General features: G+C 46.4%; 3 protein-coding genes across 6 annotated transcripts; all 3 read left to right on the forward strand.

The window, feature by feature from the left end:
- The first annotated feature begins 4959 nt into the window (after positions 1-4959).
- LOC311428821 (zinc finger CCCH domain-containing protein 11A-like) lies at positions 4960-25137 on the forward strand. 4 transcript variants are annotated; one of them, XM_084540087.1, is made up of 6 exons: positions 5526-5636; positions 6937-6989; positions 7374-7551; positions 7752-7871; positions 8652-8775; positions 24788-25137. In XM_084540087.1, the coding sequence occupies exons 3-6, from the start codon at positions 7498-7500 to the stop codon at positions 24817-24819; spliced, it is 330 nt and encodes a 109-aa protein (XP_084396213.1). In that variant the 5' UTR covers positions 5526-5636; positions 6937-6989; positions 7374-7497; the 3' UTR covers positions 24820-25137. The 4 variants fall into 4 exon arrangements, 3 of the variants coding, with proteins under 3 accessions (XP_084396212.1, XP_084396213.1, XP_084396214.1); XM_084540088.1 differs by having other exon boundaries at positions 5529-5629; XM_084540086.1 differs by lacking the exon at positions 7374-7551 and having other exon boundaries at positions 4960-5636.
- On the forward strand, positions 12290-17465 carry LOC311428828 (zinc finger CCCH domain-containing protein 11A-like). The gene is made up of 8 exons (XM_084540094.1): positions 12290-12393; positions 12597-12662; positions 13182-13673; positions 13897-13973; positions 14685-14877; positions 15518-15687; positions 16102-16163; positions 16708-17465. The coding sequence occupies exons 3-8, from the start codon at positions 13199-13201 to the stop codon at positions 16973-16975; spliced, it is 1245 nt and encodes a 414-aa protein (XP_084396220.1). The 5' UTR covers positions 12290-12393; positions 12597-12662; positions 13182-13198; the 3' UTR covers positions 16976-17465.
- On the forward strand, positions 18117-21427 carry LOC311428830 (uncharacterized protein; the record flags this gene model as incomplete). Its single annotated transcript, XM_084540095.1, has 4 exons — positions 18117-18462; positions 18645-18671; positions 19055-19117; positions 21389-21427. Exons 1-4 carry the CDS (start codon positions 18145-18147, stop codon positions 21425-21427), a joined length of 447 nt encoding a protein of 148 aa, XP_084396221.1. The 5' UTR covers positions 18117-18144.
- Positions 25138-25850: the final 713 nt, after the last annotated feature.

Genomic DNA, 25850 nt, shown 5'->3' on the forward strand with positions numbered 1-25850 from the left:
AGGTTCTGCTGAGAAAAAAATGAAAGATTTCCCCCTTAACGGGCGCCTTGCGAGTTCTTTCGAGTTCCAACCTTCTGCCTTCCTTCCGTAGCAGTGCCTCTAAGGGGTGCGCTGTAAGGCAGCCCTCATCTGGCGCGTTGCTCCTCCGTTCCCCCAAGGAACTGCCTTCAGGATCTGACTAACTCTGGATGCACCCGGTTGTCGCCTTAATTTCTCCTTTAGCTTGCTGAAAACAAGCCGGTTGGGTGACCTTTTGCGTTTCTCGCTTAAAATTTGGATCGAGGAGGTCTGTGTTTCCTTACGCTGATGTCCACGCTGAAGGTGCAGAAGGGTTCCGTGCTGTTGCTTGGGTCAGCCTTGTTGCCAGGTTTGGAATGTTTAGCCTACCGGTGCTTCGGTGCTGTTGGGCTGCACTCAGAGTGTGAGCTCTGGGCGTTATTTCTCAAATACTGCGTTATTTGAGCGTACAGACCCGAGATATTCTGCGGAGAGGTGATTTAAGGCACGTCAGAACCACCGCTGCGGCGTGTGCCAGCGTCGGACGCCCGTTCGAGTGATCGGGCGGAGCAGGTGAATTGAATTTGGTGCTGGGTGGCGAGGTGGTGTTGGGGGAAGAGCTAGGCTAAGGAGAGCTTCCTCTTGCTCTGCCCCTTCCCATCTCAAATGGCCGCTTCCTGGGGAGATGGGTTCGTTGGGAGGTTAACTACAACGTTACAGTGGGGATGAGGAATCACCTTTAGTCCCGTAGGTATTTGCTGCCAGGCCGCAGCATTGATTTCAGAAATTGTATTTAAAAAAGGGAAAAGAAAGGAAAGATGTATTCTTTAACATACTCTCTTTTCTCGGAGAGTAGATGGAGGAGCTTCAGCCGTGCCCTTCCTCCGGAAACGATTCCCAGTGTCTGCTCAGACACTGAGGAGGAAAATGGAGGAGAGCCACCCGATAGAAATAAAGGAAAGAAGGGGTCATGGATTAAGGGAAAAGCACTACTTAAAAAATTGGTGCTCTCTAAAAACGGGTTAAGGGTTTGGGACCTGCAGGTGCTGCCTACACCTGTGTGCGTTGCAGTCGTGCCTGTTGCCACTGAGCAAAACGGGGAGAGCTGCTTTGTCGAACGCGGCGTGTTAAAGCACGTGCCACTGCCTGGAAGAAAAGCACGGACTTCCCTCGTGTGGGCCTTCTTCCCTAGCGATCTGTGGTTTACCTGATGGTTTCCCATAAGCTGAGAATGTTTAAAAGAAAAAAAAAAAAAAAACAAAAATCAAAAACCAACACCAACGTTGAGAGTGGTGAAGCAGATCCTCACGTGGGGACTCAGAATCAGCGGTGACATCACCATGCGAAGCATTGTGTGTGCTTCGGGTTGGGGCTGCTGCGAGCCTCGCAGCGGGGAGGGAGAGCGGATCCGGGGTGCCTCTGTGTCAGCCCTCTGCCCTGGTGGCTTTGTGAGCACTGAGAGTTTGACTCCTGTGTTCCCAGCTTTCGCTTCCGCACCTGCGGTGTGGCAGAGCCAGCGAGCTGCTTGCTCAGCTGGAGGAGGAAGAGGAGTGACCTCAACATTGCCGAGGTAAAGCACAATTATTGAAAAGATTTGGCAAAGATGTGGGTTGTACCAGCGCGGCTGCTGCAGCTGCAGCAGATCCTGGAGCATTGGAGAAGATAGAGAGGGTTTTCTTCATGAAAAGAATGCTGTTAAAAGTGTTTTCATGCCAGAAATTAGGATAAACGCCTCTGTTGTTTGACATCCTCTATTGAGCTGGCACATTGGCATTACAGCGTACCTGGCACGCTGTTTGTATTAAAAAAAAAAGGTATTTTATTCAGGGCAGGCCAGAAACCTGCCTTGGCACTTGCACATCGCAGCAATGCTTACAGACCCTGTATCCTGGCTGCCAGGCCAGGATCTAAATCCGATGGTGCTGTTGGTAAACTGAAGCTCAGGAAGCGCTTCTGGGTTTTTTTGTCCTTCCATGTGAATTTTTACCCTGTGAAGATGGTGTATTAAGCTATTTTCGTAACAACAAATAGGTTTAAAAGCAGTTTCAGTTTAACATCTACACGCTTGGGTGTTATTAACAGAGCTTTGTATACTGAGCTGGTGCTTGGTAGGAGAAAAAACATCAATCTTACCTGGGAAACCTGGACCCCCTCAGCTACATACTGCTATGAGGAAACTCAGATGTAAGAACACACTTAAATAACACCTCACCAGAGCTGTTGTGCTCCTGACCACCAAAGGCACCTTTTTCCAACACCGTCGTACTGGAAGTTGATGCAGCTGGTTCCATCCGTAACGTGTGACTGTACAGTGCTGTAAAAGAACTATTTTTTCACAGCTTTGGAGAAAGTGAAGCAGAGAAAACCACGCATAACCACTGATACCTGGACCCCAAACTGCCACAGGCTGACGGTGATGCCCACTGGATATCTCCTGATACCCTGCTGCCTTCTGACTGCTCCAGCAGAAGTCCTGTTTTAATTAGCCAGCAGGTCCCTCTGAGGGAGGGACTTTGCTAAAACTCCTGCCGTAGGAAGTATCCTACGGGAGCCAAGTTGCTAAACTGATGTGTGGTTTTCCCTTAACCCCCTCACCCCTGACTTTCCAGCTCCTGACAGCACTGCCAACGTGTGCAGTGTCACCGTGTGCCAACTAGGTGCCAGCTGCCATGGTTTATATATTGTAAAATTAGTGATTTGGGACTCGTGAGCACTGAGGAGAGGCTAGCAATTGCTTAAGAGCTTTCCTTGTGTCGCTCTGGGGCAGGGAGATGGGTGAAACATCTTAGGCTTGAAAGTGATTCCCTGCAGAGTGACGTGCTCAGATCTGCACAACAGATCTGTCGTTTTGGTCACCTTATTAGATCCCTGCTTGAGAGGTTGCTTGCAAGAATCGATTCCTCTTCACCTTGATGTGTCAAGCTAAAGACAAATCTGTGCCGAAGCACTGTTTGATCAGACGAGTGCCTCAGTTCAGGATTGTTCTTTGACAGCTACAGAAACAGCAGGACGATCAGCGCCTTCAGGAACAGATGAATTTGATCTTGAGGCTGTCGTAAAACAGGTCCCTGAAGTCTGAAGACTGTTCAAATAGTTTGGGCCAGCAAGGAGCAGCTGTACGTGGCGGCTGCGGTAACTCGGGGCTCCGAGTCTCAGAGAGCGTGGTGAAAGGTGACCCCCAGCTGGCTGCTGGAGGAAGCTGAGGCAGCGTTCAGCTCTAACCTTTGCCTTCTTGGCTGGCATCTTTGCACTCCTGCTGTCAGTGGGTGTTGAGTGTCCTTCCCGGCAGCCTCAGAACGTGCCCTCAGATGTAGGCAGCATTTAGCAGCTAGAATTCCCTCAAATAGAAAGAGTACAAATGATGCGTTTTCTGCTTTTGCTTTGGAACTCTTAGCTTGAGGTTTTCCTGCAGGCCATGAGGTTTCTTGCAGCAGCAGGGATGAGTTGTGTTAGCAAGAGGCTGTTCTGTGCTTCGACTGTGGGAAGATGAATGGTTACGTGTGCACCGTTAAATATAACTTGACACCTAGCACACCGCACTTGCAGCCTGTGGGGTGCTTTAACAAGCAGGTAAATCAGCAGAGGCTGTTTTGCAGCCGGGGTGATGCTGGGTGATTAAAAAGCAGGGGCAGAACAAGGAGTTTCTAGTGTTTGTTCTTGCTTGTCATCCGACTCTCCACTTCCACTGTTCTTTAAAAAAAACAAAAACAAACAAACAAACAAATAAAAAAAAAAAACAAGCAAGGGGTAAGCATCTTAATATCTTTATTATAAATGGAAGGCACAAAAGAGGCCAGCAACAGAGACTGTCCAAGAGAAATGCTTTGTGCTTTATAAACAAACAAGGAAGTACCCTTAGGTGGGTGTGATAATCCTCCTCTAATGCGTTTTTGGGGTGCAAAAATAGATTTGTTCCTTTCTTGCTCGTCTCTGCAGGACAAAGGCAGAATAGGCACTGCAAAGTTAGACCAGGGAGGTCAGTTTGTTCCGTACTGAGAAAGACAAGCCTGTAAAACAAACTAGACAGATTTTCTTTGTAGTATTCATCTTTCTTCAGCAAAGGCAAAGCTTATGACACTTGTTGGTGTGTATTTCCAGACCCCCAGCTACTGGCACTGTAGCGCATCTCTAATTCTTTGGTACAAAAGGTTCAAAATCTCTTAATGCAAAAATTTTACCAGCACCCTGGAGCAAAAAAAAAGAAATCTAAAACCCTTACCAACTTCTATTACAGACCTGCTGAGTGCACCAGAGTTACTCATTTTTATTCAGGCTTTCAGGGGCAACTTCAGTTGGTTTAGCGCTTGGATTGCTATGTTGGCAGATGTCAGTTTAAAAAAAAAAAAAAAGCTTTTGAGGTCCTTTTTAAAATGAGACTGCTTTTTTGGAATTTGGAATACTGCAAGGTATCGTTGGTTTTGCTTTCTTCCCATTCCTTAGACCAGATCCATTCAGATTCTGAACAGCGTTCCCGGTGTGTTCAGGAAAATGGAAGGCAACAAGCAAAATGATGAGCTCCTTGGGCAGTCAAAAGAGCTAAATCTGGAGAGTGTTTTGAGTCAAACTTCCATGCTAAGGAGCACCAGTAATTGTTAGAAGTAGCTGCAGAGGAACCTGCATGGCACTGGGTGTGTTTCTGAAGGTGCTAAAGGTCCGAAGTGACGATTCCTACCCATACTAAAGAAGAGAAGGAAACCTTGCACTTAACTACTGTTTTTATTCCCTTTGTCCAGCAGTCAAAAGCAGTAACTAATATGAGAACCCAACTTTTCCTCTCTTTATTTTAGATTTGGGAAAATTCCCTGCCAAAACAATATTTCCTGGAAAATTCACTAGTGTTTGTGTGAGTAAAAGCTTCCAACCTTTTATTATTAATTTGTAAGAACTATTTCATCCACTTTTGTCCAGAAGAGTCAGAAATAATTTGCACAGAAATGTGCAGCGTTTTAATGAAAGGATTCAGAATCACTCTGAATTGAACTTTATCTGGTCTGGTTGCAGGTTTTGTGACATTTAGTGTCTTTAAAAAAAAAAAAAAATCAAAATTTCTGACTTCATATCAGAAAAAAAGAAAAAAAAATGCTTGTGGCGAAATAAAATCTGTTGCAGCTCTGCTCATCGAAAACTCATTGGCTGTTAAATTGGACCTAAGTCGTCTTCTCTAACCTTTCATGATCCTGCAGCAATGGCTGATGATGGATATATGGATTAGGGAACAGCACGTGATGGCAAACCTGTGGTATTTGCTACTGTACTGGGTCTGGCTGGAATGTTTACTTTCCCTGCAGCAGCCCATACAGTGCCGTACTCTGTACTTGTAGCTGGAACAGCAGTGTTATCACACCAGTGTTGTGTGTACTGCTGAGCAGCAGTGGCACAGCATTGGGCCTTTCTCTAACCCTCCTAGGGGGTGGGCAAAAAGGTGAGGAGAGAAACATCACTAGGGCAGCTGACCTAAACCAATCAAAGGGATATTCCATACCATGTGATGTCCCACTCAGCAATAAAAGGTGGAAACAGGAAGAAGAGGGGAGGGGTGGGCTCTCGTTGGGAAAACGTCGGTCCTCCTCTCGAACACCGGCTGCGTGCGTTGAGGCCTTGCTTCAAGGACGTGGTCAATCATGGCTCATTTGTGGGAAGTAGAGAGTAATTTCTTTCCTCTGCACTTCCATATAGCCTTCATTTATTTTGTTTGTTTGTTTTCCTCCCTTCTTTTTATTTTTCCTTTTCCCCTCCCCTTTCCCTTTTTATTTCCCCTTAGTTAAATTGTTTAGTTCATGGTAGTCTTTATTTAATTATTATAATTTTTTCCCTTTAATTAAATTATCCTTATCTCAACCCGTGAGTTGTTCTTTGCTTTACTTCTCCCCCTCCTCATCTAAAGGAGGGGGAGTGAGAGAGCGGTTGTGGGGTTTAGCTGCCCAGCACGGTAAAACCACCACAGCTACAGCGCAGAAAGAAAAACCAAATTGCTTCCAAAAAATCAAAGTAATTCAAAATCCTTGGTATCATGCAGCCGTGCCACTGGCAAAGTGAGCATTCCCCTGCCTCTCAAAGCTTGCTGTACCCTTGATCTGCTGTCTTGCTGCTGTTAATTGATTGCAACTCTACATGTCTGATCAGGGCTACGAGTTGTTCTCGATATGGAGATCATACAACATCTACTGTGCACGCTTGTGTGTATAGATATGTTTATCCTGTATGCATGTACATCCGTATGCATATTTGTGTGCTGGCCCCCAGATCCCTCATGTTACAAAGCATCGGCCTCGAAGGCATACTCATCAAAATCTTTTGCAGAGCCTCCATTTTTTTCTAGTTCCCTCAAAATGAGAGAATTTTTACGCGCTCTCTGTGTCGAAAAGGCAAAAATTCTGATTTTCAGTGTCGCTCTCGCTAACTTTCTCTCACTCCCTCCTCGTGTGTGTATAAACACAGATGTGTGTATGCGTATGCACATCTGTGGATTTAGATGCACTGGTATGTTTTTTGCTGTACAGGTAATAAAGACGGGGAAAGGTTTTTGTGTTTTCTTAATAGGTGAAGAAATCTTGAAGACCAGAGATTGGAACATGCTGAATTTTAAATTAAAAAAAAAAAAAGAAAAAAAAAGTTAAATTGTCCGGCTGTGGAAGATGGAGCCTCATTTTTGCAGCCACTTTGAATCACGAGTTCATCTCTAAATGCGCTGTTTTTTTTTTTGTTTTTGTTTTGTTTTGGTTTTTGTTTTTTATTTTTTTGAAGAGCTAACTAACCGTGGCTGCATCCAGTCTGAGAGAGCATTCAAATGGACTTGCTTCCTCTCTTAGTTATAAGCTGTTTAAAAGCGCATCCTATGTTTGAATTGTGGATGAGAGGTTCCCTTGGCAAAGTGAGGAGGAAAATTCTTCCTACCCCTTTATTATTAATTCACGGATTCAGTCTTGGTTCGGCCTACAGGAGCAGTTAACTGGAAGCCTTTGAAGATCGATAACTTTGCTGAGGTTGTCCAGGTAGGTGAAATCGAAGACCCACAGGGCCTGGAACGTGCTGTTTAATGCGTCCTAACTGTGTTCTAGAGAAGTTATTTGTAGCCATAGTTGATTATTGACTTGCATGTATCATCAGGTGGTTTTTTAAGGAGTGACTCCGTTTTCAGGCTTCCAGATGTGCTCCAGGTCATATTATTGAGGATGTGGAAGAGAACGCTTGCTGACAAAGCTCCTGGCAGCTTTACAGAACTTTAATATTTAGTTAGTTCATGTAACAGCTGATTTCAAGGCTTTGCTCTCTTTGAGAGACTGATAACTTGATTTGATTAACTGAAGAAAGCTGGAAAAATGTTTGTTCCTCATTATTTTTCACTTGTTACTTTCTTTCGGGTTACTTTTAAAAAGAAGATTTCACTGATCACAAGCCAGTAGAAGACTTTCAGCCCAAGCAAGGGTGAAGACAGCTCTCTCCAAGAGCAGAGGAAGTCCCTGTGGAGAGAACCCGAGCTTGTTAGCAGAACTCGTCGGCATGTCTAAACAAGGAGACGATTGCTACTTCTATTTCTATTCTACCTGTAGCAAGGTATGGCTGGCTTTCCTTTGCTTTGCTTTTTTTTTCCCCTTTTTTCAGGAAGGAGTAGATTAGGAGGAGGAAGCACACTGGTCTTTGGTTAACTTGAGAACCAGATAGATTGTGAATTCAGTTGTAGCACCATTAGGCAGCAGCATGGCCATTTTTGAGGCTGTACTCTATTTTCCTTGTTGGTTTCCTTTTGGTTCCAGGGAGACAAATGTGCCTACCGCCACTGCGAAGCTGCTCTGGGCAATGAGACGGTCTGCAAGCTGTGGCAGGAGGGTCGTTGTTTCAGGAATGTCTGCCGATTCAGACACATGGAAATTGACGTGAGTGCCTAACAATGTGTTCTCAAAATAAATCCACAAAAGCATTTTTCAGTGCCGTAGGTGTACTGATTGCGCTTTTGCAGGATAGATTTGTTTGCTTCAAAATCATACTGGTTTCTGTTACCAAGAGAGGGGGTGGGAGGAAGCAGAGGGAAATAAAATCAATGCCTTAGGTATGTCTTAGCAAGATATTTGTTTATTTTTTTTTTATTAGATGCTGACAGTTTTCTCAAGAGATGCAGAATAGCTGTTAAATAGACTGCTAAAACGTGCTGGAGCAGGGGGGTAATAAACAGGCTGTTCTATCCTCATGGGAGCAGGCTTGATAATGAACTATCAGGTGTCTTCTGACCCACAGTCCTTCAGATAACGCTGTTGTAGCTGCCTGGGGTAGGAAGTGGGGAAAGTTAAAGGTGCAGCAGAACTAAGTCTCCAAGAAGTAGTTCTAGACAGGGTTAACCTAGGCAATTTCAGATGTTCTTTTTCCCTCTGAATAATCCTAGTATAATCCTAGGTGTATTAGTTTAAGCCACCCTCAAGTGATGTCTGAGAGTGCCTGTCTTCTCAAACTGAGTGATGACCAAACTAAATGTGCATAGTGGTTACAGCTTATGCAAACTTTGTGAATATGCCCAGAAATACTACACTTAACTGAGAAACTGACCTTTGGAATGCTGTTTCAGCACTGTGTTGTGACAGCTGTCACGATCTGGAGCTGTGCATCTCTTTGCAAGCCTCAGGTGCATGTTATCACGAGCTTTTCTTTCTTTCTGTCTTCAGAAAAAGCGCAGTGAGATTCCTTGCTACTGGGAGAAGCAGCCGGGAGGCTGTCAGAAAGCCAACTGTGCTTTTCATCATGCAAAGGGACGTTACATCGATGGACAATTCTTACCACCAAGCAAGAGTGAGTTTAGGTCCTTTTTCTTTAAGCGCTGAAGAATTAATTTTGAGTATTACTTAGTGGGTGCCAATCCTGTAGGGGGCGTCAGGTAACTGTTCATTTGTGAGGGCAGGAAAAGGTCTGCAGTCATAGGTGTACTGCACCGAGTGTACTGCTGGTGTTTGTTTTCTGCTTTCGTGCTCAGCTTCTCTTTGCTTTGTGTGATGTTTGCCTTGCAGTTTGCTTCCTGTTGTTTCCGCTTTTGCTGGGTGGTAGGGAGATGTGTTGTTGTTGGAAGGGAAATCATTGTTCACGGTGTAAGCAGTGATGGGATGGGCAAAAGGAGATGCTGAATTCGTTGTCTGTGCGGGTTATCTGCCTTTGCTACCATCTCTTTGCATTGTGGTCAAAGTTTTAAACTGCCATATTACCGATGATCCTCCTCTTCCTCTAGCTACACTGCCAAGTCCGCCTGAGTGCGCGGACGATGATCTGAAAGTGGCTCAGATGTCACTGCAGCAAAACAAACTTTCTGTCCAGTCAAATCCCTCTCCACAGCTAAGGGGGTGACGAAAGTGGAAAACTCTGAAAATGTCCCAAGCCCTACACACCCTCCAGTGTTAATCAATGCTGCAGATGATGATGAAGATGATGATGGTGAGCATGTTTTGGTTCTTGGAAGGAATTTGTGCTGTAAATGATTGTGTAAATCTTTGTTTCTTGAAGGAATTTGTGCTGTAAATGAATGTGTTAAATCTTTGGTTCTTGAAGGAATTTGTGCTGTAAATGAATGTGTTAAATCTTTGGTTCTTGAAGGAATTTGTGCTGTAAATGAATGTGTTAAATCTTTGGTTCTTGGAAGGAATCTGTGCTGTAAATGAGTGTATAAATCACAGATGACCTGAGGTCTGACTAGCGATAGGGCAGGTAGTCTGGCCAGGTCACTGGTGGCTTTGTCTGGCAGTCAGTGGACAGAAGCTGAAACGTTGGAGGAAAGCTTAGAACCACTCCTGGCTTTAGCTGGTCTTTTCTGTAAAATTCTATGTGAAACTAGGAAGGAAATTTCTTTTTTCTGTCTGAAGAGCAATGTGTTGTGTAGTAGTTAAAGCTGCAGAGAGAATCTAGAGTCCTAGATGTTTTGTCCTAGTGTATTCTACTTAGGAGTTCATCAGGTCAGTGTAGCTGTTTAAAAACAATCAAACAAACAAACAAACAAACAAAAAAAAAACAAAACAGCAACAAAGTTTTTTGTATGAACCATGGGCTGAAGTGTCACTGCATGAGCTACGTAATCATGACCAACCTGGTCTATGCATAACTGAATCGATTTTTCCCCTTCAGACCAACTTTCTGAGGAAGGAGAAGAAACTAAAACTCCCGTCCAGCATCCAGCTGCGGAAGGCAAAAATGGATTACGGGTGATTTCCACTCGGAAAGGCAGTTCTATTACTACTAAACAAGGTATGCCAGCACCTTAGTAGGATAAATCAGAAGAACTTGACAGTTAAGTCAAAAGCAGCGTGGTGTAAAAACACAACAAAATGTAGGGGTGCTGAATGGAGTCGGTTATTTCCATGATCTCATTTCTGCCATTAATACCATCATGTGCCCATTGGGTCAGAAAGGTGAACTCCTTTTCTTTACTTTTGGAGAACAAAACAGGGCCACAGCATGGAGTTTAAATGGCTGCACGTGCAGCCTTGCAACCACTGTTGATAAGCCATATCTAACGATAGAGGGATCTAATATCGTGTAAATGGATTAAAATGTGGATCTAATATCGTGTAAATGGATTAAAATTAAAACTACATTTTGAACCCTGAAGGATGAAAGGAGGGGCAAAATGCCATTGGTTCTATGGCTCTTTCACTTGTGAGGAGTGTTGACAGGCTTTATTCGAAATACTTCAGAAAGTTCCTGAGCGCTAAGAAGCCTGAGGACCTGTGGTCCTCAGTGAGTGCCTCTAAGCCTGTCTCATGAACTGTTTCCTGTTTTCAGAGGGCAATCTGAATTTTGGAATAAAAACACTTGAGGAAATCAAATGGCAGAAGATGAAGGAAAAAAATAAGAGACACGGTGGTGAGTTAATATTGCCTACTTTCTTATCCTGTTCACGGCAGGTGATGGTGACTGGGAGCTGCTTGAGGGACAGACTTCCATTTTTAGCTGGGGGCATAAAGCAACCTGATTCTCAGCCAGCTGGTATTCTAAATGGGAGTTCAAAGGGCAACCAGAGGCAAATTAGTCACCTCTCTTCTTTACATGCTCTGCTTGCTGTATTTTTGACAGTAACAAATCATTTAAAGTTTTTTGTTCTTTGTGATAGTTTTTTATGTTGGGTAAACTTCCTTATGTTTTGGTTGCTCTGAACAGAAGGTTCTTCAAGATCTTCTCTTCGTCCCGTTGATTCTATGATTTTTCCTGCTCCAGAAGAGGAAAATGTCCGGACAGTGGTGAGAACTGTGACAGTGTCTTCCAAGAAAGGTAATAATGAATGCTTTTGTTTTGATTTCATTACTCCTAAACTGGAGGGTTAAGCAATAATTAAAACAATTCACCCATGTTAGCCTTCTGGTGCTGCCTTCTGTTCAAAACGTGCTTTTATGCTTAAAGTCCCTGGTTGTACTGGAAAGATTTGGTGCTCAGGTTAAGCGCAGTGGCAGGAGAAAAAAAAAAGTGTCAGTATGCCAATAGGGGGGTAACTGAAAAACAGAAGAGTAACGAGAAGAGCGAGCTGTAGAAGCCAGTGCTATATAAGAAGCAATTTCTGAAGCATTAAAAAGGCGTACAGTGGCAGGTGTGGACACAGTATGACAGGTGTTTGTGTATAAATTGTTTAGAGCTGTGCAAATGCCTTTTAAAGGGAAAAAAGTGTGGAAGTACTTTTACTCGTAGACATTCACCTTAGAAAGGAATATTTCTCAGCATTTGCACCTAAGAATATTCTGCTTGCTTATGCAGCTTTGTTCTGCACAAAGTATAGGTGTCAAGCAGACTCAGATTCACTCTCTACTATCTCAGCTGGAATTTGAAGCAAGCACTGAGACTATTAATATTTTTTTCCATGTTAATTATAGTTAAAATATGAGTTTGTGTGGTTTAGCTGTCAAAACAGTGTCTGACTAGGGTTTTTTGGACATGGGCTAACAGGATAATATTTCTGTTGTCTACTGGTTTCTGTGAAATAGAAAAAAAAATTCCCTTTTGTTTTAGGGGAGGAACCTGTGGTTCGAGTAGATCTTGCTGATAGACAAGGAAAACGGAAAGCCTCCGCGGGTGAGAACTTTTTACGAGCTGTTACGTAGGTGCTGCCTTCTATATATGACTGCATTAAAGAGTATTTGTGATGTATGAAAGGAAAATACATTGCAGTGGAGATCTGTGTTGACGGCAGAAACGGAAAAAAAAAAAAAATAAATCATTTAGCAGCTGAAAGGCAATTCTATGAAAATATGCTTGAAAAAGAGAAGCTTATTGTTGACTGTTCTCAAACCTTCCTGCAAAGAAAAGTTCTTACAATATTCCTTGTTTTCTCTGAAGATGATGTAGGCAGCCTTCCAGTGAAGCGCAGCCTTGCTGAAAGGCTGGGGAAGAAGGTAGAGGCTCCGGGAAATGCTGACAAAGCACCCAAGAGAGAGACAGGTACTAAACGGGCATCTGGATTGGATTCCTGGGTTTCGTATTTAGTCTTTCTGTTTGTCCTTTTCCAGTGATGTTTCTTTTTGCATGTTGGCTGAGGTCGTAATCACTGGGATTCAAAGTTACCTTTCCTGTCTTGTTTTGAAATGTGAACCTGAAGTTGACATTATGCAGCCTCCCTAATTCATTCTTTTTCTGTTTTGAAGTTCGAGTTCCCAAGTCTCTGAAGGACAGGCTGGGATTACCTCCTAAACAGACCAGTACTGAGAGAGGTAACAGCTAGATCTTAAATATGCTTTCTCCTCCTTCCTTTCCACAAACTTGGACTGCTTTCATACATCCCTACAAACTAATTTAAACGAAAACAAAGAACTGACGCCTCTTGGTTGAGTGCTGAAGCTCTTCTGACAGCCACTATCAGAACTCTGTCTCTAGGTGTGTGTTTATTTTCTACTTGTGCCTTGTCGAGGTTTTTAGCTGCTTCTGTGAACCGTTACGTACAATTAGAATAGAACCACTGCCAGGAGCAGGAATTTGAAATGCAGTCTGAAAAAGTAATAAAGTAAAGCAGCATTTCTGTGTAGCAGTTCTCTCTGGATAGGACTGGTCTTCAAAATACAAGTGGCTCAGAGGAGGAGGAGAATGTTGTTCTAAGGATATTGTTCTAAGATGCATTATTGGGAACGCTCAAGATGAGTTTTCCTTAGTGCTCTGACAAATTTTGGAGACTTAAAATATTGCTGGACTCTCTTTAAATGTTGGTGCTTCTCCTCATTTCTTGATGATGACAGGGAAGGCTGCTAAGCCGATGGGAGAGATCCATGTGAAAACACTGGAGGAAATCCGTCGTGAGAAAGCTCTTCAGAGACGCGAACCTCAAGCCAAAGCCGAGGCTGAAGGGCACGGTAAAACTGAAGATTCCAGCGCAGGGGCAAGAGCTGCTCGTGCAGGTCGCATGCAAACTTTCTCTGAAGCCTTGTCTGAAAAAAAGAATAATCGCTTGGTAGAAGAGAAGAAAAAAGCAGGAGAATGCCATAGCAAGAGCAAAATTCAGGGTGAGTCCAAGAAGCAGCTCGCTCTGTCCGGGCCCAGCAAAGGGCAGGCGAAGGAGCCGGCAGGAAAAGTCAAGCCAGAAGGAGAAGTGCGTGTTAAAACCTTGGAAGAAATAAAGCGTGAGAAAGCTCTGCGGATGCAGCAGAGTGAAGGAGATGTGCCAGCTCCCTCAGCACAACCCGGACCTGCCCCAGCAGAGCAGAAATCTTTATGGAGCACAAAACTAACAGGTAATAAGATGCTTTAATGCCTGCCCCAGTGAGGTGCTTCCCATATTGAGCAAGTTCAGTTTGCTCAGGATCTGCTTCATGGATAAATGCTGAATGGCTTGCACATTGTAGCCTTTCTCTCTCTCTCTCATGGGACACAAGGAAATAAATGCACAAAGGAAACAAGTACCCAGCTTTCTTTATTTCTGCCGTTGACAACACTTTTTTTTGTCTTTTTTTAAAGCACCTGAAAAAGAAGAAAAGAAGGCAGTGGAATTGAACCGGCCTTTTCCTAAACTTTCCTCTGGACCTGATGTACAGGTGAGTCCTCTGTGAAGACACACATACATTCGTACAATTTCTGATAATTCTGACAAGTTTTGTTACTCACCGTGTGCCACCCTCTTGAGTGTGTTCTTACCCTTCAGCAGCTGGTAGGAGCTGCAGTGCAGTCTAAATCCTATCGCCAGCAGCATTTCCAGACAACTCTGTAATCCTCAAACTTGGAATCAGTCTGTTTATACCACAGCAAGAAAGAAACCCTGTTAGCACCAGCTGAAATCTACACAGTTAACGTGGAGGGAATTCTTTTTGTTCTTACTGACTTGATCTGTCAGACATGAAGGATTTAATACAGAAGGCCAGAGTTCTGTGTTCAAGGAAATCAATCTGTCAGTGGATACTGTATAGGGGAACTTGTATGACTTTCTGCTGCTTAAAAAGAATGTGATAAATAGATGTACAGCAGAACACCCTAGCTGTTTAAAGAAGCTTGCCATAGTGGATATTGCAGATATGTGAGACTGCGTCCATAGTAAAGCATGGCTCTTGTTACAGGCAGAATTTTATGGGAAAACAAACAAACAAACAAACAAACAAAAAAAAAACAACAGTAACCTGAACAAGATTAATATGCTGTTCCACATCAAGACCATTTTGGAGGGATTGCTGATCAGATTTTCTTAACGAAATCTCCACGGATTTTATTTATTTTTTTTGTCCTATTCATGCACTACTTTTCTTTCCTTCTAGCCCACTCAGCAGAGTGGAACTCGTAAATGTCCAGAGAAGAGCTTTGAAGAGAGACGGTGGGAGAAGTGGCAACAGAGAGAACAACAAGAGAAGCTTCGGCAGGAGGAAGCTGCTGTCAAATCTACTGCTGGCTTCTTTAATACTGAACCAGCAGGGAAAGTGGCAGCTCAATTTCAGGGCCAGGAAGCTAAAAGTAAGTGTTGAAGGTTAAGAGTTACTTAGGTTGTCTTCTGAAATACAGACAGAAGATGACAATTCTCATGCTGTAACTCTGGCTGGGTGCATTTTGCCACGCAGTGCTACGAAGCAAAGGGTGTACTTTCTTTTTCTTAGTTTGCTTCTTTTCCTGCCAGCCAGATGTTAGGTAAGGAACGGGAGACTAGAAAATGACACTACAAATGTGGACTTTGTAGAACAACTTAACTGTGGGACATCACTGCAAGGGAGAGGAAGCTGGTACAAGAGTTGCATACACTCTTGTCCTACTATAACTGCTGCTTTTTCCTTTCCTAGCGGGAGCGGGACTTTAAATATAAAAGCTGTCTATATTTGTGAACCTAGCTTGCACTTAGGATTGCTATGTGTCTGAGGTTTCCCTTGTCCTGGATTATTATTTACTGTAGCTCTTCGGTTTCTTTGTTCCTTTGTATGGCTTGTTGGTAGACAGAGTTTACTATGTGGAAAAGATTCCTGAGAATCCAGGCAATGGCGGTGTAATTGTGCTGGCCAAATGCATTTAAGTGTGTAGAAGGACTGTGGAAATGATTAAGAGAACCTGGATTTTTCCTGAGGCAGAGCAAGACTGTATCAGTTCTCTCTTCCTTTTACTCTAGCCAACTTTATGACATCTGCGAAGCCTTCGCGTGGGAAAGTCACTTTCCCCAAGAAGAAGGCACTGAAACGTAAGGCACCTGGGAGTTACCCGTCTGCCATAGCAGCTGTGGAACTACAGACTGCCTTTGATGCTGACATGATGGGACCTCCAGCCAGAAAAGCAGCCATGGTAAGGCCAGGGGCTAATGCAGCGATGGATCCCTTGTTAAATTTCTACCCTCCTCTATTTGAAAAGGTGGAAAACTCAAACGTTCTGCAGGCCTTCTGTTTCCTTAGAAATCCAGTAGCTGTCTCCAGGATGCTTGTAGAACCCTTCTGTATTTATGAGATGAATGGCACTCTTTAACCGGTACTCTGATGCTGTGATTTCTCTGGTGTGGGGGATTTTGTCCATTAATGCCATGTTCTTAAAAGACACCAGATCGTGAGTAACCTCCAGGTGAATGTGAACTTTCTTCAGGAGCACCTTGGTTTTGTATTTTGGCCACGGCTCCGCAATGCCAGAGGAGAAGCAGTGTGGAGGAAAAAGCTATTAAGGAATCTTTTACCCATGTGTCATAAATACTGTTTTGCTGCTTTCTAGGGTGTTTCAGACGTGCCGGAGCACGTCCCAGCCATCAGACTTGAAGAAAATCCCCCAAACAGGTGACAACCCCAACTTGTTCTTTTTCTTAATCAGTGTATATCCCCAGGGAAACATAAGTTCTGTCACATGTGGGAAAAAATGAGGGTTCTGAGATAATTGAAGCCAAAATCCATCAAAGGAATAAGTCACCTGAAACCACTTTCTAGCAGCTAGCAGGATTGCTTAATTAGGCTTTCTTGAAATGCTGCAAGTCAGCACAGCTTTCCGGTGACTTCTTGGGTTGTCTGAATACCTGAACGAGGATGAGGTGAAGTTCTACTTCCTCGTGAGGTGATAGATGATGAGTAGTGTCCTCTGCCTTTTGGTCCTCAAGAATGCCACCTCAACTCCAGGTGCCCTGGCTTCACAGATAAACCCCCAGACTGAAAAATGTACCTGGTAACACATCGGGCTCTAAATGTAGCCCTGGGTTGATTGATAACAATCCCTGTGTAAGATTGAAGCATAGGAGGGCTTGCCTACAGTTTTAAGAGCCGGTTTGCAGGAAAAGGATTTCCCGTTAAGAAATGGCATATCCTGATTGTTCTTTCTTGCTCTCCCAAGACCTGAAGTGCGTCTTGGAAGCCCGGAAAGATTTGAGGAGCAGATGGAGATGGATCTCGAGACCTCGACCTCAGCTTCTTCCCAGCCAGAAGAGGCACGGACACGCTGGCTGAGTTCCACAGGGAACGTGCCCTTATCTGCGGATGAAGATTTTGAGAAGCTACTTTGGGAAATCTCAGGAGGCAGACTGGAAGCCGAAATCGACTTAGACCCAGGGAAGGACGAGGATGACCTCCTCCTTGAACTCTCCGAGATGATTGACAGTTGAACTGCGTAGTCCTAGGGTATAATTAAAAAAAAAAAAAAAATTAAAACTGTTCTTCTTGTTGGATACCCCGAGGTGATCCTTTTTCTAACTGAGGCTTTGCAATGAGACTTAAAGCACAGTCCGAAGTGGTAGAAATTGGCAGGATCTGCCCTCAGTTGTCCTAAATTTCCCTGCTGGTCAGAGTTAAGGTCTTGTGCATCCATTCTGTAACTATAGGTGGTTACCTTCGATATCGAGAGGACAAAGCACTTCTTTTGGCACAGAAAGATCTCCATTGGCACGCCATGGTGGCTGCAAATCGATCTTCTGATGGAGCGATGCTCTGAAGGCTTAAATGTAAAGCTTCTTCCTTCCTCCGCCCTTGGCACAACTCGATGTTGGGCACATTGTGAAGCTTCGGTGTTCTGATTTCTCGGACAGTTGATAGCCAAATCCTGGAGTTACTATGTCAACTCTTGACTTTTACTCGTGTATGCCATTGTTTTGACTGTACCTGTGTCAGATGATGAAGCTGTAGGGGTGGGAGGGAGCAGAATCGTTGTTCCAGTGTGTTGTGGACCAAACTTGCTGCCAGGAATGGGGGTGGGGGTCAGCCCACCCAGCCTTCCTTTCAATTATCAGGGAGGATCAAATGGTGAAAAGCAGCAGCTCTGCCATGCGGCTCCACTACCCCCACTCCCTTCTCTTGTGCTATACCAAAGTTCCCCCAGGCTTTGGTTGGTGCTTTTTGCCTGTGTGAGGACTCCGGGGCGAGCAGTCGGGACTCTGCCGCAGTCACAGGGTCGATGAAGGGTTGTTTAAGTGCCTCTTGGTTTTAAAAGTTGCTCCCCTGAGCTGCTGGCTCTGCTGCCTGCTACAGCAAATGTTCGGGTGCCATCAGCATCGCACTTGGGCGTGGGCACTGACCCTGCGGAGGACAGAGCTGAGATTCGGGTGTATTGTGTACCCTGCCACCAGCCATCGTTTTTTTTCCCCTAGCAGATCAATTTTGAATTATTTTCCGAACTTTTCGCGGCACGGTAGGCACTTCCCGCTATGATTTGTGAAGCTGTGGGGGCCCTCAGGCATTTGCTGCTGGCAGAGGAAAAGCGCTTGTCGAATTTGTTGTAAATACTTAATGTTTGGACAAAACCACGCGTCTCTGTGTGTGTGTGTGTGTGTGTGCTGTGATGCCCCGGCCCCACCAGGGAAAACCTCCGCCGACGAAACTGCTGCTGGAGCTCACGCAGGCCTTCATCGTGCCGAAGGACTTCACGGGGACTTCTGGCGGCTCAGAAATGGGGGAGAAAAAGCAAACTCAGGAGGAGGAGAGCTCAGAGACTGCGCCCACCTGCCCTCGCTTTCCCTTCACCCCAAGAAGCCCTGTTCTACCATCAGCCTTCGCCTCTTCTGCCTGCGGTGCTGGGAGCGGGAGCGGCGAGGCGGCAGCAGCCATGGCGTACCGCGGGCAGGGCCAGAAGGTGCAGAAGGTGATGGTGCAGCCCATCGTATCCTTCCTGCGGCTGGGGGGTGCCGGGGAGGTGGGTGGGGGGCGGCTCGGACCTCAGGGGGCTCGGCCCGGGCCTTGAGGCCTTGTCGCGGGGCCCTGAGGCCTCGCTGTGGGGTTTGGGGCCTTGTCCCGAGCCCGGAACTGTCGTCCCCGTGCTGAGCCCTTAACGCAGCGCCCCAGAACCTCATCTTCCGCTACCTGCAGAACGTGAGTACCGCGGGGAGGGGGCGGGGATGGGGATTTGGGGAGTGTGGGGGGAGTGGGGAGGGTCTGGGGATTCCCCTCGGTGAGTTTTCGGCTCCTGGCTGTGTCCCGGGACGGGTTTGTGGGGGATGGAGAGCTGTGCGGTGTGCTGGTGGGCACAAGGAGCCCGGCATTTCCCCCTCGTGTAGCCGGGCGTGCAGGGGTGTTCCCTTGTGACTGGAAACGTGTTCTTCACCAAACGTGTAGTATTCACCCGATGGTATAACGCTCAAATGTCAGATTGCACATTGGAACTGCCCCTGAGAGTTGCTCCTCGGAGTGTTTGGGAGCTGAACAAAAGTGCTCAGTGTTTGTGGCCCGACTTACTCTCCTCCTTCGTTCTGCAGAGGTCGAGGATCCAGGTGTGGCTCTATGAGCAGGTGAACATGCGGATAGAAGGCTGCATCATCGTGAGTATCCGCACGTCCCCATGTTACATCTTTCATTTTGCCTCATTCACAGTCGTGTTTTTTGGTCAAGAAAAGTTATCACAAGGAAAAAGAGATTTGTACTTCTCTGCCTTTCCCCTCGCCCTGCCCTTCTCTCCCGCTCCTGAGCCCTTCGTCAGGCCTTGCTGGGCCCTCTGTCCGGCTGTCTGTCCGTCCATCCGAACCTCTGGCCATCTGTCCCACCACCCTGCCCCGTCCCTGCCCTCTCCCTAAGGAAGCAAAGAGTCCCCGGTCTGCCTTCATGGGGGGGGGGGGGGGGAGGGAGAGGGGAGGTTCTGCTGAGAAAAAAATGAAAGATTTCCCCCTTAACGGGCGCCTTGCTAGTTCTTTCGAGTTCCAACCTTCTGCCTTCCTTCCGTAGCAGTGCCTCTAAGGGGTGCGCTGTAAGGCAGCCCTCATCTGGCACGTTGCTCCTCCGTTCCTCCAAGGAACTGCCTTCAGGATCTGACTAACTCTGGATGCACCCGGTTGTCGCCTTAATTTCTCCTTTAGCTTGCTGAAAACAAGCCGGTTGGGTGACCTTTTGCGTTTCTCGCTTAAAATTTGGATCGAGGAGGTCTGTGTTTCCTTACGCTGATGAATTTAAGAAGATCTTGCATCTAAGAAAGGGAACAAAAGCTGCTGCCCAGCAGCGTCTGGCTCAGGGAGGAGTGAGAAAGCTCTGTGCAGTCCACAAGGTCCGTGCAGCAGGAGGCAGGAGGTGCTCCAGGCTCACAGCAGCGGTTCCCCTGCGGCCTGTGCAGGGAGAGGCCCCTGGTGGAGCAGGCTGTCCCCCTGCAGCCCATGGGTCCCCCGTGGAGCAGATCTCCACGCTGCAGCCCCCCTGCGGGTGGAGGAGCCCCCGGTGGAGCAGGTGGCTGTGGCCTGGAGGAGGCCGCGGCCTGTGGAGAGCCCCCGCAGGAGCAGGCCCCGGGCTGGACTGGAACAGGCTGTGCTGAGCCTGCTTTGCCCGTGACGCTCCTTGTGGAGTGATCTCCCTGTCCTTCTGGCAGCCCTTGAGCCCTTGCCAGCCTCTTTTCTCCCCTTGGCGTTGGAGGAGGGGCAGGGAGAGAGCGCTTGTGCTGGAGCTCAGCTGCCCAGCTGAGGAAAACCACCACGGCTCTGTCTTGCCGCTGCTGCAGCACGCTGGTAGCAGCCAGCACCGTCTGTTCTTCGAGCCTCAGCAAGCCCACAGCATCTTCCCAGAAGGGATCCCTTTCCTTCACGCCTGACAGGCGCCGCCTCCAGAGGCTGAGGGCTTGTGACCCGTTTGCAAGCGCTTTCTCAGTGCCCCCTTCCCCAGAGACGGATCCCAGCTGCTTGGCTTCACTGCCCTCTGCTGCCAGGCTCCCGCAGCTGCTATGCCAGCAGCACAGCGAACATGCGGATAGAAGGCTGCATCATCGTGAGTATCCGCACGTCCCCATGTTACATCTTTCATTTTCCCTCATTCACAATCGTGTTTTTTGGTCAAGAAAAGTTATCACAAGGAAAAAGAGATTTGTACTTCTCTGCCTTTCCCCTCGCCCTGCCCTTCCCTCCCGCTCCTGAGCCCTTCGTCAGGCCTTGCTGGGCCCTCTGTCCGGCTGTCTGTCCGTCCATCCGAACCTCTGGCCATCTGTCCCACCACCCTGCCCCGTCCCTGCCCTCTCCCTAAGGAAGCAAAGAGTCCCCGGTCTGCCTTCATGGGGGGGGGGGGGGGGGGGGAGGGAGAGGGGAGGTTCTGCTGAGAAAAAAATGAAAGATTTCCCCCTTAACGGGCGCCTTGCGAGTTCTTTCGAGTTCCAACCTTCTGCCTTCCTTCCGTAGCAGTGCTTCTAAGGGGTGCGCTGTAAGGCAGCCCTCATCTGGCGCGTTGCTCCTCCGTTCCCCCAAGGAACTGCCTTCAGGATCTGACTAACTCTGGATGCACCCGGTTGTCGCCTTAATTTCTCCTTTAGCTTGCTGAAAACAAGCCGGTTGGGTGACCTTTTGCGTTTCTCGCTTAAAATTTGGATCGAGGAGGTCTGTGTTTCCTTACGCTGATGTCCACGCTGAAGGTGCAGAAGGGTTCCGTGCTGTTGCTTGGGTCAGCCTTGTTGCCAGGTTTGGAATGTTTAGCCTACCGGTGCTTCGGTGCTGTTGGGCTGCACTCAGAGTGTGAGCTCTGGGCGTTATTTCTCAAATACTGCGTTATTTGAGCGTACAGACCCGAGATATTCTGCGGAGAGGTGATTTAAGGCACGTCAGAACCACCGCTGCGGCGTGTGCCAGCGTCGGACGCCCGTTCGAGTGATCGGGAGGAGCAGGTGAGTTGAATTTGGTGCTGGGTGGCGAGGTGGTGTTGGGGGAAGAGCTAGGCTAAGGAGAGCTTCCTCTTGCTCTGCCCCTTCCCATCTCAAATGGCCGCTTCCTGGGGAGATGGGTTCGTTGGGAGGTTAACTACAACGTTACAGTGAGGATGAGGAATCACCTTTAGTCCCGTAGGTATTTGCTGCCAGGCCGCAGCATTGATTTCAGAAATTGTATTTAAAAAAGGGAAAAGAAAGGAAAGATGTATTCTTTAACATACTCTCTTTTCTCGGAGAGTAGATGGAGGAGCTTCAGCCGTGCCCTTCCTCCGGAAACGATTCCCAGTGTCTGCTCAGACACTGAGGAGGAAAATGGAGGAGAGCCACCCGATAGAAATAAAGGAAAGAAGGGGTCATGGATTAAGGGAAAAGCACTACTTAAAAAATTGGTGCTCTCTAAAAACGGGTTAAGGGTTTGGGACCTGCAGGTGCTGCCTACACCTGTGTGCGTTGCAGTCGTGCCTGTTGCCACTGAGCAAAACGGGGAGAGCTGCTTTGTCGAACGCGGCGTGTTAAAGCACGTGCCACTGCCTGGAAGAAAAGCACGGACTTCCCTCGTGTGGGCCTTCTTCCCTAGCGATCTGTGGTTTACCTGATGGTTTCCCATAAGCTGAGAATGTTTAAAAGAAAAAAAAAAAAAACAAAAATCAAAAACCAACACCAACGTTGAGAGTGGTGAAGCAGATCCTCACGTGGGGACTCAGAATCAGCGGTGACATCACCATGCGAAGCATTGTGTGTGCTTCGGGTTGGGGCTGCTGCGAGCCTCGCAGCGGGGAGGGAGAGCGGATCCGGGGTGCCTCTGTGTCAGCCCTCTGCCCTGGTGGCTTTGTGAGCACTGAGAGTTTGACTCCTGTGTTCCCAGCTTTCGCTTCCGCACCTGCGGTGTGGCAGAGCCAGCGAGCTGCTTGCTCAGCTGGAGGAGGAAGAGGAGTGACCTCAACATTGCCGAGGTAAAGCACAATTATTGAAAAGATTTGGCAAAGATGTGGGTTGTACCAGCGCGGCTGCTGCAGCTGCAGCAGATCCTGGAGCATTGGAGAAGATAGAGAGGGTTTTCTTCATGAAAAGAATGCTGTTAAAAGTGTTTTCATGCCAGAAATTAGGATAAACGCCTCTGTTGTTTGACATCCTCTATTGAGCTGGCACATTGGCATTACAGCGTACCTGGCACGCTGTTTGTATTAAAAAAAAAAGGTATTTTATTCAGGGCAGGCCAGAAACCTGCCTTGGCACTTGCACATCGCAGCAATGCTTACAGACCCTGCATCCTGGCTGCCAGGCCAGGATCTAAATCCGATGGTGCTGTTGGTAAACTGAAGCTCAGGAAGCGCTTCTGGGTTTTTTTGTCCTTCCATGTGAATTTTTACCCTGTGAAGATGGTGTATTAAGCTATTTTCGTAACAACAAATAGGTTTAAAAGCAGTTTCAGTTTAACATCTACACGCTTGGGTGTTATTAACAGAGCTTTGTATACTGAGCTGGTGCTTGGTAGGAGAAAAAACATCAATCTTACCTGGGAAACCTGGACCCCCTCAGCTACATACTGCTATGAGGAAACTCAGATGTAAGAACACACTTAAATAACACCTCACCAGAGCTGTTGTGCTCCTGACCACCAAAGGCACCTTTTTCCAACACCGTCGTACTGGAAGTTGATGCAGCTGGTTCCATCCGTAACGTGTGACTGTACAGTGCTGTAAAAGAACTATTTTTTCACAGCTTTGGAGAAAGTGAAGCAGAGAAAACCACGCATAACCACTGATACCTGGACCCCAAACTGCCACAGGCTGACGGTGATGCCCACTGGATATCTCCTGATACCCTGCTGCCTTCTGACTGCTCCAGCAGAAGTCCTGTTTTAATTAGCCAGCAGGTCCCTCTGAGGGAGGGACTTTGCTAAAACTCCTGCCGTAGGAAGTATCCTACGGGAGCCAAGTTGCTAAACTGATGTGTGGTTTTCCCTTAACCCCCTCACCCCTGACTTTCCAGCTCCTGACAGCACTGCCAACGTGTGCAGTGTCACCGTGTGCCAACTAGGTGCCAGCTGCCATGGTTTATATATTGTAAAATTAGTGATTTGGGACTCGTGAGCACTGAGGAGAGGCTAGCAATTGCTTAAGAGCTTTCCTTGTGTCGCTCTGGGGCAGGGAGATGGGTGAAACATCTTAGGCTTGAAAGTGATTCCCTGCAGAGTGACGTGCTCAGATCTGCACAACAGATCTGTCGTTTTGGTCACCTTATTAGATCCCTGCTTGAGAGGTTGCTTGCAAGAATCGATTCCTCTTCACCTTGATGTGTCAAGCTAAAGACAAATCTGTGCCGAAGCACTGTTTGATCAGACGAGTGCCTCAGTTCAGGATTGTTCTTTGACAGCTACAGAAACAGCAGGACGATCAGCGCCTTCAGGAACAGATGAATTTGATCTTGAGGCTGTCGTAAAACAGGTCCCTGAAGTCTGAAGACTGTTCAAATAGTTTGGGCCAGCAAGGAGCAGCTGTACGTGGCGGCTGCGGTAACTCGGGGCTCCGAGTCTCAGAGAGCGTGGTGAAAGGTGACCCCCAGCTGGCTGCTGGAGGAAGCTGAGGCAGTGTTCAGCTCTAACCTTTGCCTTCTTGGCTGGCATCTTTGCACTCCTGCTGTCAGTGGGTGTTGAGTGTCCTTCCCGGCAGCCTCAGAACGTGCCCTCAGATGTAGGCAGCATTTAGCAGCTAGAATTCCCTCAAATAGAAAGAGTACAAATGATGCGTTTTCTGCTTTTGCTTTGGAACTCTTAGCTTGAGGTTTTCCTGCAGGCCTTAGGGTTTCTTGCAGCAGCAGGGATGAGTTGTGTTAGCAAGAGGCTGTTCTGTGCTTCGACTGTGGGAAGATGAATGGTTACGTGTGCACCGTTAAATATAACTTGACACCTAGCACACCGCACTTGCAGCCTGTGGGGTGCTTTAACAAGCAGGTAAATCAGCAGAGGCTGTTTTGCAGCCGGGGTGATGCTGGGTGATTAAAAAGCAGGGGCAGAACAAGGAGTTTCTAGTGTTTGTTCTTGCTTGTCATCCGACTCTCCACTTCCACTGTTCTTTAAAAAAAACAAAAACAAACAAACAAACAAATAAAAAAAAAAAAAAACAAGCAAGGGGTAAGCATCTTAATATCTTTATTATAAATGGAAGGCACAAAAGAGGCCAGCAACAGAGACTGTCCAAGAGACATGCTTTGTGCTTTATAAACAAACAAGGAAGTACCCTTAGGTGGGTGTGATAATCCTCCTCTAATGCGTTTTTGGGGTGCAAAAATAGATTTGTTCCTTTCTTGCTCTTCTCTGCAGGACAAAGGCAGAATAGGCAACTGCAAAGTTAGACCAGGGAGGTCAGTTTGTTCCATACTGAGAAAGACAAGCCTGTAAAACAAACTAGACAGACTTTCTTTGTACTATTTATCTTCCGTCAGCAAAGGCAAAGCTTATGACACTTGTTGGTGTGTGTATATATATTTATCCAGTGCTCTCAGAACAAAATTTTGATTTGAAGAGGGCACACAGATCTGATTTTTTTATTCTTTTCCAGTAAATAGTATAATAAGCACTGGTATATTTGTATAAAATCAGAGAAATACAAAACAAAAGACTGAATATTATGTGGTATGCATGACATTAAAAAAATGGTGGTTTCAAAGCAATATGTACCCTGGTGTGTTTGCCATATACTAGAGTCCAGCTTAAAGTGCACGTGATGTGTATTGCATTTTGATATTAATCTCTATGTACAATGTATTGCATGTAATTTATATGGTTCTTGGGAGAAAAAAAAAAAAAAAAAAAAAAAAAAAACAACAACAAAAAAAGAAAACCCCCAGAAACCATAGATCCACCCAAAAACCACCGTAAACCTACCTGATGTTCTCCAAATTCCACAATTTACCCTTTTCCATCACGATGACCACGGAAAACCCAACGAAACCCAATGGAGACCCCAAAACACGTCAAAAACAGCCCTAAGAAAAACGACATCACCCCCAAAACTGGAAGAAAATCCCCAAAAAGCACGGATCCAATCCGAAAACCACCCTAAACTTACGTGATGTTCTCCAAATCCCAAAGTCCACTCCCAACCACCATAAAATCCATTAGGATTTCAACGAAACACAACGGAAACCCCAAAACACGTCAAAAACACCCCAAAAGTAAACTGGATCAGAAGAAAAAACGTGATTTAACCCCCTAAAAACCTTAAACCTACCTGATGTTCTCCTAAATGTACAATCCACTCCCAACCACGAGAAAATCCAATGGAAACCCAACAAAACCCAACGGAGACCCCAAAACACGTCAATAACAGCACAAAAATAAACAGGATCACACCAAAAAGGAAAGAAAACCAAAAAAGCCATAG

The sequence above is a fragment of the Aythya ferina genome (genome assembly GCF_964211825.1).
Source record: "Aythya ferina genome assembly, contig: HAP1_SCAFFOLD_152, whole genome shotgun sequence".
Taxonomy (NCBI): Eukaryota; Metazoa; Chordata; class Aves; order Anseriformes; family Anatidae; genus Aythya; species Aythya ferina.

What these genes read in the sequence shown, in the direction of transcription:
- LOC311428821 (XM_084540086.1), top strand. Translation starts at nt 5,486, where the DNA reads ATGTCCCACTCAGCAATAAAAGGTGGAAACAGGAAGAAGAGGGGAGGG. An exon ending in TCATGGCTCATTTGTGGGAA is followed by an intron (nt 5,637 to 6,936) that starts GTAGAGAGTAAT and finishes TTCGGCCTACAG; the next exon opens with GAGCAGTTAACTGGAAGCCT. An exon ending in TCAGACACATGGAAATTGAC is followed by an intron (nt 7,872 to 8,651) that starts GTGAGTGCCTAA and finishes TTCTGTCTTCAG; the next exon opens with AAAAAGCGCAGTGAGATTCC.
- LOC311428828 (XM_084540094.1), top strand. Translation starts at nt 13,199, where the DNA reads ATGGGAGAGATCCATGTGAAAACACTGGAGGAAATCCGTCGTGAGAAA. An exon ending in TCAGGGCCAGGAAGCTAAAA is followed by an intron (nt 14,878 to 15,517) that starts GTAAGTGTTGAA and finishes CTTTTACTCTAG; the next exon opens with CCAACTTTATGACATCTGCG. An exon ending in GAAGAAAATCCCCCAAACAG is followed by an intron (nt 16,164 to 16,707) that starts GTGACAACCCCA and finishes TGCTCTCCCAAG; the next exon opens with ACCTGAAGTGCGTCTTGGAA.